The following is a 19968-nucleotide window of genomic DNA, read 5'->3' as shown; positions in this document are numbered from 1 at the left end:
GTGGGCGTGCCTCGCCGGGACGCGGTGAGCTGTCATTGGAAGATGAAACCGGCATTTCCAGAGCTTCGTGCCGTCGCCTAGGTCGCAAGGGGCGGGCCTCCTCCCTCCCAGGCTTTTATTGTCCTTTACATTGGCCAGACTTATTGTCACTCACGGAACCTGGAACTCATTGGTACAAAAGCTCCAAGAAGCGGTGGGTGATTGGTTGGCTACTGTTCCCGCCCCGATCCTGTCGCCATTTTACATAGGGACTCAGAAACCCTAAAGGGAGTGGTATTGGTACCGGTGGGCAGTTGGGCGATTGGTGAGTCGTGGGCTGGGGCGTGGGGGCTGCGGCACTCAAGGGTTGGCTGGGTTCTCGCGGCCTCAGAGAAAGGGAGACTGGAGAGCAGCGGGTGGCCTGCAGAAACGGGTGGGTCTCCCTGTCTTTTCGCACTCTGTAGGGCAAGGGCTGCGGGACTCTAGAGGCTTGGCTAGTCCGCTGCGGGGTTGTGAGGCGGGGGCGGGGGGGGGGGGCGCGGAGTGGGGCGCCTCCGCTTTCTCGAGGGCCCGCAGGTCGAGAGGAAGCGGCCTAGCAGCTGGGCAGAAAGGACACTCGGACGCGGTCCCCGGGCGGACAGAGCGCGCGTGCCCGCCGGCTGCGCACGCCCACTTGGCCACCCGCTCTGGTTCGCGTCCTGGAGATCTCCCCGCAGTTCTCCCTGATGGACAGTTGGTGCCTGTGTTAGAGGAAGGCGAGCGTGCCAGAGAGGCGCCGGGGTCGGCGGCGACTTCCAGAGGGTCTCTAGCAGCCCAGCGGGCTTTGGGCGTCTGAAACTAGGATGTGTACTGTGCTGTTGGGAGGAGGAATCGAGTGTTTGCTTCATAGGACATCTTAAATGTACCTCCCCTTCCGCAAAATGTTCCTCACGGTTTTTCTCATCCGTGAGATTAGTCTTTCTCTAAAACAAAGACAAGGAATCTTTACTTTTGTTGCCCACAGGATTTTGAGTGCTGCAGTGCATTGGACTTCTGTATGCTTTCTGTATGGCCTCCTATGAATAACTAAAGCATTTATCATCATTCTTTGGTTGTAGCAGTTTCCCTGTATCTAATTTTTGTTCAGGTTAAATGCTCTGCTCCTTTTCTCATGTCTTAGGATTAAATGTGGGTTTGGACATCATCCATGAAGTTTAGTCCTGAAGGACACGACTAAATTTCAGAGGTGGGGCCTCTGGAATTTGGTGACCTCACCCCTGAGGTCCCTTGGGTCCTGATGAATGGGAGATGGACTGTCCTTGTTCCCTCTCAGCCCTGCTCTGCCAAGGAGTAAAATTTTCCCATAATTAGCAGTTTAAAGGGAAACAAGGATTTTTTATTTTTCTTTGAAGAATCTTTGTAGACTTCAGTAACAAGGTTAGAGTTGTAGTCAGTACTACTTTTTATTGGAGGATAATTGCTTTACAGAATTGGACAGTACTACTTTTAAGTCTTTAATTAGAGTATCAAGCCCACACTTCAGATAGGCTGATCTGTTGAAATTAAAGATGTAAATTTCTGCAAAGCTAATCTGAACAACAAATTTGTCTTGACTGTTGCCTTCCTTTATAGAGTCTCTCATGTATTCTACTGAAAAATAAAATATTGAACATTTATGCAGTTATATGTCAATATGTTGTTGTTCAGTAGCTAAGTCATGTCTTGATTCTTTTTGAACCCATGGACTGCAGCACGCTAGGCTTTCCTGTCCTTCAGTGTCTCCCAGAGTTTGTTCAAACTCATGTCCACTGAGTCCATGATGCCATCCAACCATCTCATGCTCTGTTGCCCCCTTCTCCTCCTGCCCTCAATCTTTCCTAGCATCAGGGTCTTTTCCAACCAGTCAGCTCTTCGCATTAGGTGGCCAAAGTATTGGAACTTCAACTTCAGCATCAGTCCTTCCTTTGAATAATCAGGGTTGATTATTGCGATTATCTTTGGAGGAGTGGTAATTGGGAGGGTGCACAAGGAGATCTGGGTGGATGATAATCATCTTGTTTTGATTTGGTTCATGACATTTCACTGAACTGTCTGTTATCATGTATGTTTATATCTATGTAAATTATGTTTCAAAAGCTAATAATTAACAGGTGATCCTGTTGGTGGGAATATAAATTGCTACAGCCACTGAAGAACAGTATGGAGGTTCCTTAAAAAACTAAAAGCTACCATATGATCTAGCAGTCCTACTGCTGGGCATATACCCTGAGAAAACCATAATTGAAAAAGACACGTCTTCCCCCGATTTTCATTGCAGCCCTGTTTACAATAGCTAGGACACGGAAGCAACTTCAATGTCCATTGACAGATGAATAGATAAAGAAGCTATGGTACATGTATACAATGGAATATTACTCAGCCATAAAAGTGAACAAAATTGGGTCATTTGTAGTGATATGAATGGACCTAGAGTGTTATACGGAGTGATGTAAGTCAGAAAGAGCAAAAAAACAAATATTGTAAATTAATGCATATATGTAGAATCTAGAAAAATGGTGCAGATGAATCTATTTGCAGGGCAGGAATAGAGACACAGATTTAGAGAACCGACGTGCACACGGGGAAGGGGGGGTGGAGCCAGTTGGGAGGTTGAAATGACATATGTGTACTACCATGTGTAAAATAGCTAGTGGCAAGTTGCTGTAAAGCACAGGGAGCTCACCTTGGTGCTGTGTGATGATGGAGAGGGATGGGATGGAGGGAGGGAGACTTTAGAGGAGGGAATATATGTGTACATATATACTGTTGTCGTACAGCAGGAACTAATGCAACATTGTAAAGCAACTATAATAAAAAAAAGAAAATGTAATTTTTTAAAAAGTGAGGTGATGGGCAACACTGGGTGCTATGGTCTCTCCCCCAGACTTACGTGGTTAATTTCTTTGTTAGCCGTGCAGTTTCCCAGTGCTGTTATTTCCTCACCTCTGAAATTTTTTAGGTTCTTTTTTGGGTCTTGATACTGTCTATTGGCCAAAGGCAACTATTAAATTTCTAAGAGGTGTTGATATCTAACCTGCCTTAAGGAGTTTGCTTCACAGTGTAGAATAGACTGGTTCTCTGCTTCATAAGTTCTCATTTCAGAAGGATTAGTTGTATCTGTGGTGGCATTGCTTCCATACTTAGGGTGACGAAAGCCTGCCACCATTGAGACTGGGCTTCCCATACCCCACTTGGATGCTGCAGTGGAGAAGAGAATTTTTTGGCAAGGCATCAAAAGGCTTAGTTGAGTTTCCCCTCTGAAAACAAAATACTCAGCTCCTTCCGATCCAAACTATACTTGAAATTGTTCAAGCTTTGCTAGGAGCCGCCTCCATTGGAGGCTTGTATTTTCATGTCTATGTCTTGTATTTATGTGTCTATATCTCTGCAAAGAACCATTACTTGACTTGCCTTTCTTTTCCTTCAGGTCACAGAATTCAGTAACAATGGGGAATGTTTTTGAAAAATTGTTTAAAAGTCTCTTTGGGAAAAAGGAGATGCGGATTCTTATGGTGGGTTTGGATGCCGCTGGGAAAACCACCATCTTGTACAAACTGAAGCTGGGAGAGATTGTGACTACCATCCCTACAATAGGTATGTTAACAGCCTGTGACAGGACCAGTGTACACTGCAGTATGTTGTGCTTTTACAAGCTTCTTATGTTGCTGAATTTTTACTTTGGAGAATCTTGTCCGCCTCATAAACTTCTTGAGGCCCAAACCGGGTAATATACAATTTCCTAATTGCTTCCTGGTATCTCTGGCACGTTGCTAGGTTTATAGGAGAGTCATACAAACAGATTTAGGTGGAACAAATTTAATCCTATCGACTTGACCAAAAAAAAAGGAAAAGATAATGATGATTAAAATCAATCTTTCTTCCAGGGGCCTTTCCAAGTGAAAGCATCTCTCCACACCAAGTATGTTCCTGGCGTTTAAAGATATAGTGTGGAAAAAAGAGAAGGACTTAGCATGTTTTTTTTTTTTTTTTCTCCTTCACTTTGGCTCACACCAACTACTTGAGGTGGTGGTCCACTGATGAATTTGATTTGTTCCATTGCTGGAGGACAGTCTGACGGTGTAGTTATTCCTGCAAACCAGCTCTATGTTTTGTCGGCCATTTACGGCTTTTGCAAAGGCAGTTTTGACAGAACTTAGTCTATGCCTCCTGAGCTGCCTCTAAATCCAAACTCCTGAGTGAGAATGGGCTCCCCAGGGGGCCATGTGAATGTCAGTAGTGTTCTGAAAGTTGGATTAGGCACAGGAACCAAGTGAGCAACTTCAGAGATTGCAACATTTAAATGAGGAGGAAACCAAACAGAGAAAATGCTCATACCCATAGCTTTAAAAAATGTTATTAGTCCAAAAAGAAAATAGGATAATTACTTGTTTTTCTCCTTTCATAAAAATAATTCATCCTTCTGTAATGTCATACATACAGAAAAAATATCAACAAATGTTAAAAAAAAAAAAAAAACACCTGTGATTTTGGTGAATATCTTTTTTTTTTTTTTTTAATTTATTTTTAGCTGCACTGGGTCTTCATCGCTGAGCACATTCAAGTTGCAACAAGCAGGGGCTACTCTCTGGTTGTGGTGCTCGCACTTATTACAGCGGCTTCTCTTGTTGCAGAGCGCCAGCTCTGGAGCATGGGCTTCGTAGTTGTGGCACGTGGGCTTAGTTGCTCCAAGGCATGTGGGATCGTCTGAGACCAAGGAACAAACCCATGACCCTTGCATTGGCAGGTGGATTCTTAACCTCTAGACCACTGAAAGGTTGCTACTGCAAGCCGTGTGTTATGCCAGGATTCGTGACCTCCAGAGGAGAGGATTTCAATCCAGGATCAGGGACTAGGCTTGACTGCTTAGAGCCTTTTGTGTCGCCAAGTTTTATTAAGGTATAACAGAGATAGGGAAAGCTTCTGACATAGACATCAGAAAGGGAAAGAAAGAGTCCCCCTTGCTAGTTTTTAGCAAGGCATTTTATATCGGTTGGCAAGCTTCTAATCAGATAAGAGAGACACCTCAAGGCTGAGGGAGTTTCACCAGGCCCCTGTCCACAGTATGCATTTTTGAGATAGAATGGCAAAAGGTATGTCATCCCCAATCATAAAACAACTGACATGAATACTGGTTTGTTGAGCCATTAACAACCCAAGGTTTGAGAAAAGAAAAAACAGGTTAGTCTTAGGCAGAACCAGTTTCATCAACAAAGAAAGAAAAAAAACGTCTGCCACTTGCAGTTTATTTCCTCCTGCCGCATGGGCACCTCTGGCCTCCCTACCTGTTACCCTCTCACCACCAGGGAAGTCCTGGTGAATATCTCTGTGAAGTCATATGCGTGCCGTTTTCCAACTTACTCTGCATTACGCAGCATCTTTGGTTCTCTTCTGTCTTTACCTCTCTGTGGGATGCTTTCCTACCTTCTTCCTTACCATCCACAACCCCCCCCCCCCCCACCGCTTATGTAGCTGAATGCCAGCTTATTCTTTCAGTCTCAGTTTAAGCCTCATTTCTCAGGGATGCCTTTTCTGATCCTTTGGATGGTTTTCCCCTGTTGTGAGTTTCCATAGCAACCTGAACTTCTGAGTAACTCTCAGCACGTTTTGTCATTGCTCACTCACTACCTCTCTTCCAAAAGTGTAAATAAGAGCAGGAATCATGTCTGCCTTGCTCACCACTGTTCTCAAGTGCCTAGCAAAATGCATGGCACATAGTGGATGTCCAGTAAACATTTGGTGAATGGATTGCAGTAGATCATTGAACTAATGGGCCCCAATGAATCATGCCCCTCAGTAGCTACAGCCCTGCACAGTCCCCTTCCACAGTGATACTGGGCATGGCCATATGACGTGCTTTGGTCAAGGGCACAGCAGCAAATGCGATTCACACAGAGATTGGATAAGAGCTTGTGGCTTGGGGTTTGCCCTTTTGGAACACTACCACCACCACATGAGAGAGCTCAGTGCTCCTTGAAAATAAAAAGATCACTTGGAGAAGAGAAGTCCAGCCTACCCCCCAGAAGACTCTGCAAGAGGAAGCCCAGGCAACCTACTGAACTGGGGACGGGGGAGAATCATTGTTCTAAGCCATGTTCTAAATAATAACCAATACAGATCAACCTCCAGTTTTAGTAACTAGACAGTATGTGGCTCTATGTTTAACAAATTTCCACTGATGGATAATTAGGTTATGTGCAACAGTTCTCTGTAAACGATCCTGATCATTCGAAGACCAGTCAAACGTGGCTGAGCTCACTAAGGAGATTGAGAAGGTACAGCCAGAGAAACATAAGGAAAATGAGAAGGCAGGGAAGAGTTTCAAGGAGGGAATGAACAGTAGTGTCAGATATAAAATCAAATTATGTAAGAACTGGAGAGCTGTTGATGGATTCTCAACCTTGGTGACCTTGGTGAAACCATAAAGCATGGTGAAGCAGAGCTAAGGTGTAATGGGTGAGAGGTAACAAAGTTTGACTTTAAAAAGGAGAAAGGGGTGATTGCAGGTGATGACGTGGAGTCAAGGAAGGGTTTCTTTGAAGGATGTACTTTTACATTCTAAGCCTGCTGAGGAGAACAGGTTGGAGATTTCGAATGGGGCAGAGAAGAGCAATAGTAGAAGGTTCCAGACAGCATGGGTGGACCGGATCCAGCCCCATGGGTGGATGGACTCAGCGTTGGCTGCTTCCTTGTTCCAAGAGGGAGGGAGAGGAGTGTGGATGAAGAGGTAGGTGGGTTTCTATGGTGTGTGGTGGGAGGCAGAAAGCAGCCCTATCGATGGCTTCTGTTTGCTCTGAAGTCTGCTGGAAGAGCTGCTGGCAGAGAGGGAGAGGAGGTGTCAGGTGGGAGACACCTGTCATGATGCACAGAGAGCAAGCTGACTTAACACATTCTGTTGTGTAAGCTATAGATCTTTGACTGGCAAGCTGCTTCATAAACGAAAAATACTGTCCAAATGTTAGCTGAAGTTATTTTGAATTGTTGAGCCAGCAAAAGTCTGCATTAAACACTCTCCCCATCTTCCCTGTGTAGGTTTCAACGTGGAGACAGTAGAATATAAAAACATCAGCTTCACAGTCTGGGATGTCGGCGGCCAGGACAAAATCAGACCTCTGTGGCGACATTATTTCCAGAACACACAAGGTAGAGATTATCCAGTTTCTCGCCTTGCAACCATTTCTGTTAAATGCATCTAAAGATGGATACTTGAAGCAAAACTTGTGGCACTCTGCTCTATTTGGACTGTCAGTCATTCCTTCTCTTTCGATGACCCACTTAAATTTACTGGGGAAGTTTTTTTTGAGAAGTGGTCCCTGCCTTCTTTGGAAAAATACTTGGGCTTTAATGCTTTACACAGGCATCTCCTGTTAATCTAGAACAGTTATAAAATGGTTGTCCTGATGAGTTTCATCTTTTGGTTAATTGAAAGTGCCTTAGATGAAGTACCTATTTTTAAAGAATTTGAATTCTGTAAACTCCTTTAAGCAGGTTGAGAATATCTGAAAAATCATGCCTAAGGAGAGAAAGAGATAGACAGCGATGGTTGGAAACCCAAACCCAGCGTCCTCTGTGGCCATAGTTCCTTCCAGCTTCCCTGTTATCCTACAAGTGCGTGAACAGGCACGAATATCCTGGATCATTGCCTTGTTTCCTTTTTACTGGATTTTTAAACGTTGGAGTTATAATGTGTCCCATATCAGTCTCTCTGAGTTTTTCCATTGATTATATTTTGGATAACCTTATAGATATTGCCTATCCAGAGATCCATAGCTGTTCAGATAGTTTTTACACCCTGATTCTCAAACCATCTGGCATCCACATACTCATTTCAGAATTTACTTGGAGTCTTTTCATTTTGAAAATTCTACTACTGATGGTGGGTGTTTTCAGTGCATATGTTTCATAGTCATGACCCATATTTGTTGGTCTTTTCAGTCCAAATACCCAGGTCGACTGCCTCTTTATATTGTATATCATTATTTTAGTGATGATCTTTAACACTTAAGTCTCTTTGTAGTTACTGCCTCAACCTATAGATTTAGAATGTCTTTCCTCAGAATAGTGTATTTATCTTTTCTTTCTTCACTTATATTAGTGGGAAGTTGAAAACAAAAAACAAAGAAGATACATAACACATCCCCATGTACCCATTACCCAGCTTCAAAAGTTACCGGCATTTTGCCCAGAGTACATTATAGCAAATGATGCCTCTTACTCATCATCCTTCATCCTTATTTTAAACTGATAAAACTTTTTGATTTCAGTATTTATTTGGCTGAGCCAGTTCTCTTCCTGCGGCCCACAGGATCTTCAGTTGCAGCATGCAGACTCTTAATTGTGGCACATGGGATCTAGTCCCATGACCAGGGATCAAACCCAGTCCCCCTGCATAGGGAGCATGGAATCTTAGCTACTGGCCCACCATAGAAGTCCCTAAAGCTTTTTTAAAAAAACTTAATCTCCATGCATTATCCCACTTCCAAAATTAATATCCTTTCTTTACTGTCTGGTACCCAGCTTTTGGGGGATTCCCTGGTGGCTCAGACAGTAAAGAGTCTGGTCTGCCTGCAATGTAGGGGACCGGGATTCAACTCCTGGGTCGGGAAGATTCCCCTGGAGAAGGCAATGGCAACCCACTCCAGTATTCTTGCCTGGAAAATCCCGTGGGTGGAGGAGTCTGGCAGGCTATAGTCCATGGGGTCATAAAGGGATACGCCTGAGCGACTTCACTTTTACCCAGTCCTCGAGTTCCACATTGGACTTGGTTGCATCGGGAATCACAGTTTACACATTGCACTTCATTGTCCTGTCTCTTTAGTCTCTTATTTTACAACAGTTTATCCCTCCACTGTTTTCTGTCTTTCCATCTGCATTTATTAGCTGAAAGCCTTCTAAATAAAGAATTCTTTTATCAAATATTTGGTTTCTCTGAAATATAGTTTATATAAGAAAGGCAGGAAAAAGATATAATTCTTTCCCTTTATTGATTTTTGGAGAAACAGTTTGATGACCCTAGCGGCCTTCCATGATGTTAGTGTTAGTCACTCAGTGTGTCTGACTCTTTGTGACTACGTGGTCTGTAGCCTGCCAAGCTCCCCTGTGCATGGAATTCTCCAGGCATGGAATTCTTCTCTGATGACGCTTAGATTTTTATGTCTTATAATTCAACCTGTTGCAGACAATATACGTTTTGATACTTAGTTGTTGCTGTTGAATCACTAAATTGTGTCCAACTCTTTTGCAACCCCCATGGACTGTAGCCTGCCAGGCTTCTTTATCCGTGAGATTTCCCAGGCAAGAATACTGAAGCGGTTTGCCTCTCTCCGGGGGATCTTCCTGACCTAGGGATTAAACCCATGTATCCTACATTGGCAGGCAGATTCCTTACTACTGAGCCACCTGGGAAGCCCACTCGGTGTACTGATTCAAATGTTAATCTCATCCAGAAACACACTCACAGACACACCCAGAATACCATTTGACCAAATGTCTGGGCACCCTGTGGCCCAGTGCAGTCGACACATAAAATTAACTATCCAGAGTCCAAAATACTAGAGGTTTCATGTCCTCATTCTCTGAAGGGTTCCCTTCTCCCACCCTTTTAAGAGTTGTCACACTCAGTCTCCAAGTAGAAATGCCTTTTTATTTTCAATCTTCTGTATATAGCAAGCCTAATTTCATTGAGTTTCAATAGCTATTGCTTTGATGGTAGGGAACTGGCTATATTCTAGGACCTTCAAGTGGGTGGTTTGGACTCTTCATGAAATAAGCAAATGGGGCCTCTTTGAAGAATGGATTTTCTGTTTGGTGGGTCCAGACATTGCAGCCACTAGTAATCTTAGATGTTGCCCTTATTTTTCCTGCACCTTTGCAACAGACAGGCTCTCTTTTTTAAATTTTCTTCTTCATCAGTATGTTGAGCAGAACAGATTTAATGATAGCTTAGCTCTCAATTCAGATAGTGAACTAGGTGTAGACTGGAATGTGAACTATTTACGGGATTTCTTAGTTGATTTATCATATGTGTGCTCAGTCGTGTCCAACGCTGGGACCCCATGGACTGTAGCCCACCAGGCTTCTCTGTCCATGGAATTCCCCAGGCAAGAATGCTGGAGTGGGTTGCCATTTCCTGCTCCAGGGGATCTTCCGACACAGGGATTGAACCCGTGTCTCTTGTGTCTTCAGCTTTGGCAGGTGGATTTTCTTAGAGAAGGCATAAAATAGTTCATTAGATAGGCCATTAGTTGTGATGTGGAAAGATTTTTCTCCTTGATTTAGGTTCCATCATTTTAATTTGCTAAATAGCACTGTATTTATATGGTTTAAAATTTAAAGAAGTGAAAGTATACAGTGTGGAGTCACCACCTCATTCCTGCCCCCAAACCACCCGGTTCCTCTTCCCATTTTTATTTCTTGTTTATCTGTCCAAAGATATTTTATGTGTATACAGCCAGCTGTGGATACATATTTCTGCCCACTTCTGAAAATAAACCACAGCACACTGTTCATTGGTAATTTTACCTTTTTTTAGGTTTTCTTAGTTCAGAAGTGTACTGAGTCTGCTGCTGGGTTCTTTTGTTTCTCACACAAGGATCTAAATAAAAAGAGTATAAAATGGGACCTAATATTTATAAACCTTGATTTTTTTATTAGGAATGACCAATGGATCATATGTCAGCTTCTACCCTGTCAGTTTTGCATGGGAGACTAGGGGTCTCCTAAGAATTCAGGAAAGCCGCCTTTGCTCAGCTGTGATCAGAGTCCAGACTTACTGGCAGCCTATCAAGTCTTTGGGGGGAGTTTTGAACATTCTGCATTTTTTGGGTCTGATGTGATGTAACAGACATGACTGACTCTCATGTAAGCCCCAGTCAGTCAGAAGCTGTGGGCGCTGCCGTCTGCTGGAGTGGGCTGTTGCGGGCAGCTGGTCAGGCAGCTGTTGGGTGGGCCTGGGAAGCGTGGGGGTGTCGGGTTGGGGAAGGGGTGTGTGGAAAGGGCCGAGGGCCAACGCAAGTTTTCCCTCCTAGACACAGTGGTGAGGTCTCAGTGTGAGAAGGAACCCGGAGGTCATCTCATCCCACTACGCTTTTCCCACCAGCAGAGTCCCTTCTGTGGGCTCCTGCAAGTGGCCGCTGAAGCTGCCCACAAGCATCTCCAGTGAGGGGCAGGCCTCTTGAGGCGGCCCACGGCACCTGCAGTTCTGTTAACTCTTTTAAAAAAATTTATTTTAATTTAAAAAAATCTATTTACTTCTTTGGCTGCGTCAGGTCTTAATTGTAGCTTATGGGATCTTTGTTACATCACGTGGGTCTTTCATCCTCTCTAGTCATGGCGTGAGGGCTTCATTGCTCCGTGGCACATGGGATCTTAGTTCTTCAACCAGGGATTGAATCTGAGTCCCCTGAATTGCAAGGCAGATTCTTCACCGCTAGATCACTAGGGAAGTCGCCCCCTGTTGACTCTTTATCACCTCAACCTCCTGGAGTTGTACCCACTGATCTTTCATCTACTTCCAACAAGTTGAACCTCTATATGTCATAGCTTTTAGATATATGAAGACAGCCATCAGTCCCCTCGGTGAGTCTTTTCTCTAGGCAGAGTACTCCCAGTTATATAAATTGTTTTTCATATGACATAGTATCTAATTCTTTTGCCATCCTCATCAGTCTTTGCCCTTCCAGTTCTTCTGTGTCTTAGAGTGTGGGGTCAGCACCGACCACGTAACACACCCAGGATGTTCTGACTGATGTACTGTAGCCTAGGCTTTTTTTGCCCATATTTTAGAGACTGAGCTGCTCTCTCTTCTGTTGATATAGCCTTCATTATTATTAAATAGTTCTTCTGGTAGCCACTTCCTATTTTTGTCTGCCAGAGGGCTTACTGTCAGCTAACCACCCAGTTCTTAGACCATTAATGTCACATGGACCACTGCTTAGAGCGTCTTCCCCATCCTGTATGTGGATTGTGTGCTGAGTTCCTCCTGGGCACCGCCTCTGGAGACCCTGTGGCCCCAGCTCTTCCGCCAGCCAGTGTGGCAGTGACCAGGTCTGTGCAGGCTTCAGCCACCTTTGCTCAGATACAATGCACAGTCCCGTTCTTTGACCCATCTCTTGCTTCCTCGGATTTCTCTTCTGCTATAGTGTGGGATGCTGCAAAGATTCCTGACACCAGTTGCCTGGGGTTGGGCCATGCTTCACAGGTTAAGGGCAGAAGACACCTTTACTGCAGATGCCAGCTGCAAATTCAGGGCTCCCCAGACCACCCTCACTTTAATTCAGCTGTTCACAATGACGTTAAAGCTGAAACTCCAGTACTTTAGCCACCTCATGCAAAGAGTTGACTCATTGGAAAAGGCTCTGATGCTGGGAGAGATTGGGGGCAGGAGAAGAAGGGGACGACTGAGGATGAGATGGCTGGATGGCATCACTGACTCAATGAACGTGAGTCTGAGTGAACTCCGGGAGATGGTGATGGACAGGGAGGCCTGGCGTGCTGCGATTCATGGGGTCGCAAAGAGTCAGACACAACTGAGCGACTGAACTGAACTGAACAAATTTGGCAGTTCCCAGTGAGAAGGAAATGGCACCCCACTCCAGTGTTCTTGCCTGGAGAATCCCAGGGACGAGGGAGCCTGGTGGGCTGCCGGCTATGGGGTCGCACAGAGTTGGACACGACTGAGCGACTTCACTTTCACGCATTGGAGAAGGAAATGGCAACCCACCCTAGTGTTCTTGCCTGGAGAATCCCAGGGACGGGGAAGCCTGGTGGGCTGCCCTCTATGGGGTCACACACAGTCGGACACGACTGAAGCGACTTAGCAGCAGCAGCAGCAGCAGTGTTCCCTCAGGTTCTTCTTTTTGTTTGTTTGTTAATTGGCTGCACCAGGTCTTAGTTTGGGCATGTGGGATCTAGTTCCCAGACCAGGATCGAACCCAGGCCCCCTGCATTGGAAGCCCGGAGTCTTAACTACTAGGGAAGTCCCGCTTCAGATTCGGTCTTCATTAAAACAACTCACAGGACTCAGATTGCTGCACTTAAGCTCCAGTTTTGTTATATGGCAGAGGGATACAGATGAACCAGCCGAAGGAAGAGATGTATGTGGGAGGCACACCAGGTACACAGGGCTTGTGTCGTCCTCTTCCCATGGGGTCAGGGTGTTACCCTGTGGCCCATAGAGGTGCTACATACACAGAGCGTTGCCAACCAGGGAAGACTGTCTCAACTTGGATGTTCACAGATTTTTATTGGGTCTGTATCATGTAGGCATGATGTAGAAATGAAGTAACTAAACATGAGCCTAACCTTTTCTCTCTTTATTCTTTAAAAAATGTGTATTGGAGTGTAGTTGCCTTACAACCTTGTATTCGTTTCTGCTGTACAGCAGAATGTGTACATATACTTACATGCCCTCCCTTTGGGACTTCCTTCCCGTTCAGGTGACCACAGTGCTTTAAGTAGTTCCCTGTGCTATAGAGTAGGTTCTCATTAGTTATCTATTTTATACATAGTATCAGTGTATGTGTCAACCCTGATCACCCAATTCCTCCCCCTTCTCTCCGCTTGGTATCCATATGTTTGTTTTTTATATCTGTGTGTCTATTTCTGCCTTGCAAATAGGATCATCTATACCATTTTTCTAAATTCCACATATATGCATTAATGTACAGCTTTGGTTTTTCTTTCTGGCTTACTTCGTTCTCTATGACGGCCTCTAGGTCCGTGTTTCTACAAGTGAGCCCATTTTATTCCTTTTTATGGCAGAGTAATATTCCGTTATATGTATGTATCGCATCTTCTTTATCCATTTCTGGGTTAATGAGCATTTAGGCTGTTCCCATGTCCTGGCTATTGTAAATAGTGCTGCAGTCAACATTGGGGTACCTGTGTCTTTTTGAATTACAGTTTTCCCTGGTTATATGCCCAGTAGTGTGATTGCTGGGTCATACCGTAGTTCTATTTTTAGTTTTTTAAGGAATCTCCATGCTGTTTTCCATAGTGGCTGTATTCTCTGTCTACTCTTGTTATTGTTGATCTGTTGAGGGGCCATGGTGCCTCTGAAAAAGGCTGGTTGGGTGTCCAGCAGGCTTCCCAACTCTGGAGATTCTACATATGCTTCCGTATTGATTGTTTTCAGTGAAACCACACACGTAAGCAGGCAGAGGCTGTCAGGACGTGTGAACAGCTACCCCGCCCAGGTTCAGATTACTAACACGCTGCTGCTTTCCATTCAGGTCTGATTTTCGTGGTCGACAGTAATGACAGAGAGCGGGTCAATGAAGCCCGAGAAGAACTAACCAGAATGTTAGCTGAAGACGAGCTCAGAGATGTGGTCTTATTGGTGTTTGTAAATAAACAGGTATGTCACTAGCTGTCTGAATCCTGGGACTGAAAAGTGCTACCAGCTGCTCGCTTTAAAAATAGAGATATTTAATTAGCTGCCTGCCTCCCTCTCGCCAGTCCCTCCCGTAACCTTCCCCTCCACCTCCTTTTTAGCTTGGGTCTTATATTCGTTCACTCGCTCAGCAAACATCCACTGAGCATTCACTAAGATCCAGGCATTGTTTGGGGTATTGGTGATACAGCAGTGAACCAGACAGAGAGAAATCCCTGAGTTCATGGAGTTTGCATTCTAGTAGGTAGAACGTCAGTCAGTAACAGATATGTCCTATGTCTGGGGGGAGTCATGGGAAAAGGGGCAGGTGTGGAGAAGGATCAGAGGGCCCCTCTGATAAGAGGACATCTGATTAGATGACACCTAGCTGCCATATAGCACAGGGAGCTGAGCTCAGCTCAGCACTCTGTGATGACTTAGGAAGGTGGGGTGGGAGGGAGGGCATATATGTACACATACAGCTGATTCACATCATTGTACAGCAGAAACTAACACCACATTGTAAAGCAATTACACTCCATTTAAAAAATAAATAAGCTATAAGCATATGTTGTACAACACAAGGAATACAGCCTATATTTTATAATAAGTATAAATGGAGTATAACTTGTGAATCATATTGTATACCTGTAAGCTATATAATATTGTACATCAACAATATTTTAATTAAAAAAAAAAAAAGATGACCCCTGAAGGCCCTCAGGAAGGGAGCCCGACTATTCTAGGAAGAGCAAGGCAGCCAGTGCAGCTGGGGTGGAGTGGTGTGGGGTGGGGGGTCAGCAAAGGGGGAGATGAAATTGGATGATGTGGGGCCAGTCCTTGAGGAAACTCGGCTTCCATGTAAATAACACAAAGCAGTAAAAATTGGGGTAGGAGGAAGATGTGGAACCGTCCAGCCTCAGGACAAGAAGCTGAAGTAAGGGTGGAGAGGAAGGTGGAATCCTGTGGCAGTTACCAGCCTGAGATGAACAGTCACGTTTTGATGCACTTCCCCCTGCTTTCTCCTCCACGAGTACATTCGTTATGTAACTGAGATCTTACATCTTGCCAATGTTGCATCCTTCGTCATTTCAGATTTATCCGAGGCATGTTCTCTTGTCATCTAGCTCTTTGTAAGCACTATTTTAAACGGTGGGGGCATCATCATTCACTTGGCCATTACCCCACCATTAGATTGGATGTCACTTTGAGGTTCATTAGTGCACCTGGACTTTGATAAAAGAAAACGTTTGTTCTTTTTAATTATAGAACCAGGACACGTTCAGGGTATAGATCCACAGACAATTCACAATATCGAGTGAAACATTCTAGCCCCACTTTTCAGGATAAAAACGTTGTTATATTCCTTACATTTCTCTCCAGAGCTTATTCTGCACTCTGTTTTGCAACCTGCTTCTTAGCATATCTTTGATGTCCTTCCAAATCATCGTCTAGATCTACTTTGTTCTTTTTTTTTTTTTTTTGGCCGCGCTTTGCGGCACGTGGGATCTTATTTCCCCAACCAGGGATCAAAACCTGTAGCTCCTGCATTGGAAGCTCAGAGTCTTAACCACTGGACTGCCAGGAAAGTCCTCAGATCTACCTTGTTCTTTCATGCTAATTTATTCAAATTTGGTTTCAGCTTATTACATGCCAGACACAGTTCTAGGCACTAGAAATATGTCAGAGAACAAGATAGACAGAGATTCCTTCCATGGTAAAACTTGCATTTCTGTTATAGGAGGCAGGTAATAAACATACTAAGTCAGTCAATTTTGTAATACAGTAAACTTGCAGTGAGGGCTATATTTAAAACAATGAAGCAGGGCAATCAAGATGGGTCACGGGGGCACAAAGACCTTGCAGAGCGTCCTGAGAACTTGGGCTCTTACACTGAGAGAGACAAAGCTGTCGCAGGGTATTAATAGGAGAAGGACTTGATCTGACTTCACTGACTGCCAGGTTGAGGATAGACTTCTCCGGGAGGAAGAGCAGAAGCGGGGAGACCAACTCAGAAATAATTTTAATACTCCAAGTGAGAAGCAGTCAGACTCTAAATATATTTTGCAGGTAGAGCCAATGGGCTTTCCTAGCATGGAGCTGTGAGAGTGGAGAGAGAGAGGGAAGGAAAAATTAAGGGCGATTTGAAGGTTTGAGGCTTGAGCCTCTAGGCAGCCAGAGATAAGACTGTGGGTTAAGGGCAGATGTTGGGGAAGAGTATGGTATTTCATTACGTGGCTGGAACATTGCTGAACTGACTTTTGAATATTCTCTTCCAAGGATCTTCCCAATGCTATGAACGCAGCAGAGATAACAGACAAGCTTGGCTTACATTCCCTCCGCCAGAGAAACTGGTACATTCAGGCTACTTGTGCCACCAGTGGAGATGGGCTTTATGAAGGCCTGGACTGGCTCTCCAACCAGCTCAAAAACCAGAAGTGACGGGAAGTGCCGCGCTCCCCGTGCGTCGTGGCAAAGTCAACTGGCCTCTTGTGTGTGCGTGTGTGCCTGTGAGGAGCCGAGTGTGGGTGTGTGGCCGGGCGTGGGAGCAGCTTTCTCACATAGTGCCTTATACACGCTCTAAAGAAACCAGTCTTACATCTTAAGAACAACCAGTGTTACACTTTCTACACTACCTTCCATTTCAATAGCTTCGATGACCAGTTTTGCAGTCCATGGGGGAGTCCCAAGGGCTCCCCCATGCCCGAGAGCCAGACTGGTCTTTGTGATGGGAAAGTTGGGGGAGGATGGGCCGTGGACTGCCTTCACTTGTGTGATCTTGGCCCAGGCCTGGGGTCTCTGCACACCTGGGGATCCTGTTAGACTCTGGCATCCTTTTGTTAAAAAAAAAAAGGAAGGCTCAAATTAAAAGGGGCCCTTGCTTACCACAGATGTAAAGTTCAGATCTGAACTTAAGTTATTTTCTAGCCCAGAGGTCCTGATTTAATGTACTTTACTGAGAGAAATCAGTGATCTTATTCTATGAGAAGAAAAAAAAAAAACCCGTAACACTAGACCCTGTAACACTAGAAAATCTTCAAATCCTTCCTTCCTTTGACTCTTATTTGCCAAATGGAGACCCTCTGGGGTGGGCACCCAGCGCGTGGCAAGGCTCTTTGCCAGGGCCACCCTGCCACTCCCCAGGCTGGGTTAAGGAGGGGCGATGCCTTCGTGTTCCTCGTCACCTCTCCGAGGCTGCTGCCCTCACTCCTCTGCTTTGCGCCGAATGTTCTCCGCCTGAAGCAGGAGCTTGGCTCCCCAGATGGAAGCAGAACCATGTACAGTATGGTTAGCTGCTCTTCCTAGAACCACACACCCGGGAGTTCTGAGAGTTTGTGAGAGAATCAAGGGGTTAAAATCTGGGCAATGAGACGCCCGGCAGCCAAGTTGGTTGGTGCTAAATTTTGCCATGAAGGATGTCTCATCCAGGCCACTCTCTGTGGCACTGGGACTCCCTCTTCTGGTTGGCAATCATGGAATTTTCCATGCCATGGAATCATGGCAAACGTGGAAATGTGCTCTGTTATCCTCAAAATAGAGGTAACAACGGCCTGGAAACGAGCTGGGTTCGCTCAGTAGTCTAGAGCTGTTTCGTCCAGACAGCTGTTGTCCAAATTTGTACCTAAGCTCTTCCACGACTACCTTTTAAAACTGCTTTTTCAAAAAAAAAAACCCTCTTAAATTACAGAGGAGGAGAGTGTAAAATGAATTTTATCAAAAGTAAACCTTGCTGATAACCACGAAGTAGCTATGACTCGGAAGAAATTTCATGCTGTGATCAATGTGGAGTGTAATGTTTTTCCTTAAGACATTGACTTTAAAGAATGTTCCTTGCAGTACTGGTAACAAAGTCCAGATTTGATTTTTAAACCATGCAATTAAGTCCTGAGAAATATTTAGATTGTGCGCCTCAAATTGGCAGGGAGTTTGTCTTACACTTTTGTATTTATGCTTAGTGCGTCAAACACTTGTTGATTGGTTGGACAATAAAGACTTGCTTTGGAAGGAAGAGAGGACAGCCATGTGCTTCCGGATGTCTTGAGCATCTTTAAAATTCCTTCCCCTCTCCATCTCAGCAGACTTGCTGTTAAAAACTCCCAGGGCACTTGTACAAAAGGCAAAACATCCCGGGGTGCTGTCTGGGCCCTCCTGCCTTCAGCAGTGCTCCTCATTCTTACCTTCCATGATGCTTGGAACTGCTGAGGTCTTTCTCTGAATTTGGAGCTGATGATTTATGGTTAGTGGATCAGTGGAGGCACTTCAGTGTAGTGCTTTTGAGCAAAGGCTTGGGTCCCTGAAAGCCATATTCACATCCCACCTGTGTCCTCACTAGCTGCCTGGCATCAGGTCTGTCATTCTTTGCTTCCTTATCCCTGAGCCTCCGTTTGCTTAACTGTTAAATGGGCATAATAATGCCTACTTCATAGGGTTCTGAGGATGAAATGTCTCAGACCTTTGTTTTCCTAGCCTGGTGTTTTCCCTGAGGATATTTTGATGTCTCAAGTGTGAACAGCAGTGCTGGCCACAAATTGATCAGCCATGTGACTTATGGGATTTTAGTTCCCCAACCAGGAACTGAACCCAGGCCCATGGCAGTGAGAACACAAGAGTCCTAACCACCAGACCTCCAGGAAATTCCCTGATCAGCATTATTTATAGGAGCAGTGAAGTTGGATGGGATAGGGCTATATTTAATCTCTCCCACTCCATTCACCTTCTAATCCCATTGAATCCCCTGTCCTTTTCTAACTTGGAAAGTGGTAAGATGATCAGTTGGGATGCCTGTTTAAAAAAGCATGTTGCTATGTCCCACAGTTCAGTTGCTCAGTTGTGTCCGACTCTTTGTGACCTCATGAATCGCAGCACGCCAGGCCTCCCTGTCCATCACCATCTCCCGGAGTTCACTCAGACTCACGTCCATCGAGTCTGTGATGCCATCCAGCCATCTCATCCTGGGTCGTCCCCTTCTCCTCCTTCCCCCAATCCCTCCCAGCATCAGAGTCTTCCAGTGAATCAACTCTTCGCATGAGGTGGCCACAGTACTGCAGCTTCAGCTTTAGCATCATTCCAAAGAAATCCCAGGGTTGATCTCCTTCAGAATGGATTGGTTGGATCTCCTTGCAGTCCAAGGGACTCTCAAGAGTCTTCTCCAACACCACAGTTCAAAAGCATCAATTCTTTGGCGCTCAGCTTTCTTCACAGTCCAACTCTCACATCCATACATGATCACAGGAAAAACCATAGCCTTGACTTAGACAGACCTTAGTTGGCAAAGTAATGTCTCTGCTTTTTAATATACTATCTAGGTTGGTCATAACTTTTCTTCCAAGGAGCAAGCGTCTTTTAATTTCATGGCTGCAGTCACCATCTGCAGTGATTCTGGAGCCCCAAAAAATAAAGTCTGACACTGTTTATACTGTTTCCCCGTCTATTTCCCATGAAGTGATGGGACCGGATGCCATGATCTTAGTTTTCTGAATGTTGAGCTTTAAGCCAACTTTTTCACTCTCCTCTTTCACTTTCATCAAGAGGCTTTTTAGTTCCTCTTCACTTTCTGCCATAAGGGTGGTGTCATCTGTATATCTGAGGTTATTGATATTTCT

The 19968-nt window shown here is 44.9% G+C and overlaps 1 protein-coding gene across 2 annotated transcripts; it reads left to right on the top strand.

Annotated features, from left to right (window-relative positions):
- Positions 1-203: 203 nt before the first annotated feature.
- Positions 204-18038, top strand: LOC120866985 (ADP-ribosylation factor 2). Of its 2 annotated transcripts, none has more exons than XM_040245077.1 (5): positions 204-304; positions 3425-3591; positions 7027-7137; positions 14226-14350; positions 16646-18038. In XM_040245077.1, the coding sequence occupies exons 2-5, from the start codon at positions 3444-3446 to the stop codon at positions 16805-16807; spliced, it is 546 nt and encodes a 181-aa protein (XP_040101011.1). In that variant the 5' UTR covers positions 204-304; positions 3425-3443; the 3' UTR covers positions 16808-18038. The 2 variants fall into 2 exon arrangements, with proteins under 2 accessions (XP_040101011.1, XP_040101010.1); XM_040245076.1 differs by having other exon boundaries at positions 238-412.
- The last annotated feature ends 1930 nt before the right edge of the window (positions 18039-19968 follow it).

This window comes from Oryx dammah, unplaced genomic scaffold (assembly GCF_014754425.2).
Source record: "Oryx dammah isolate SB20612 unplaced genomic scaffold, SCBI_Odam_1.1 HiC_scaffold_8, whole genome shotgun sequence".
NCBI classification, from domain to species: domain Eukaryota; kingdom Metazoa; phylum Chordata; class Mammalia; order Artiodactyla; family Bovidae; genus Oryx; species Oryx dammah.
Note: the sequence above shows the minus strand (reverse complement) of the source record. Positions and strands in the feature narration are given on the sequence as shown.

Coding starts and splice junctions, on each gene's coding strand:
- LOC120866985 (XM_040245077.1), top strand. CDS start 3,444: ATGGGGAATGTTTTTGAAAAATTGTTTAAAAGTCTCTTTGGGAAAAAG. Junction 3,592..7,026: donor GACTACCATCCCTACAATAG/GTATGTTAACAG, acceptor TTCCCTGTGTAG/GTTTCAACGTGGAGACAGTA. Junction 7,138..14,225: donor TTATTTCCAGAACACACAAG/GTAGAGATTATC, acceptor CTTTCCATTCAG/GTCTGATTTTCGTGGTCGAC.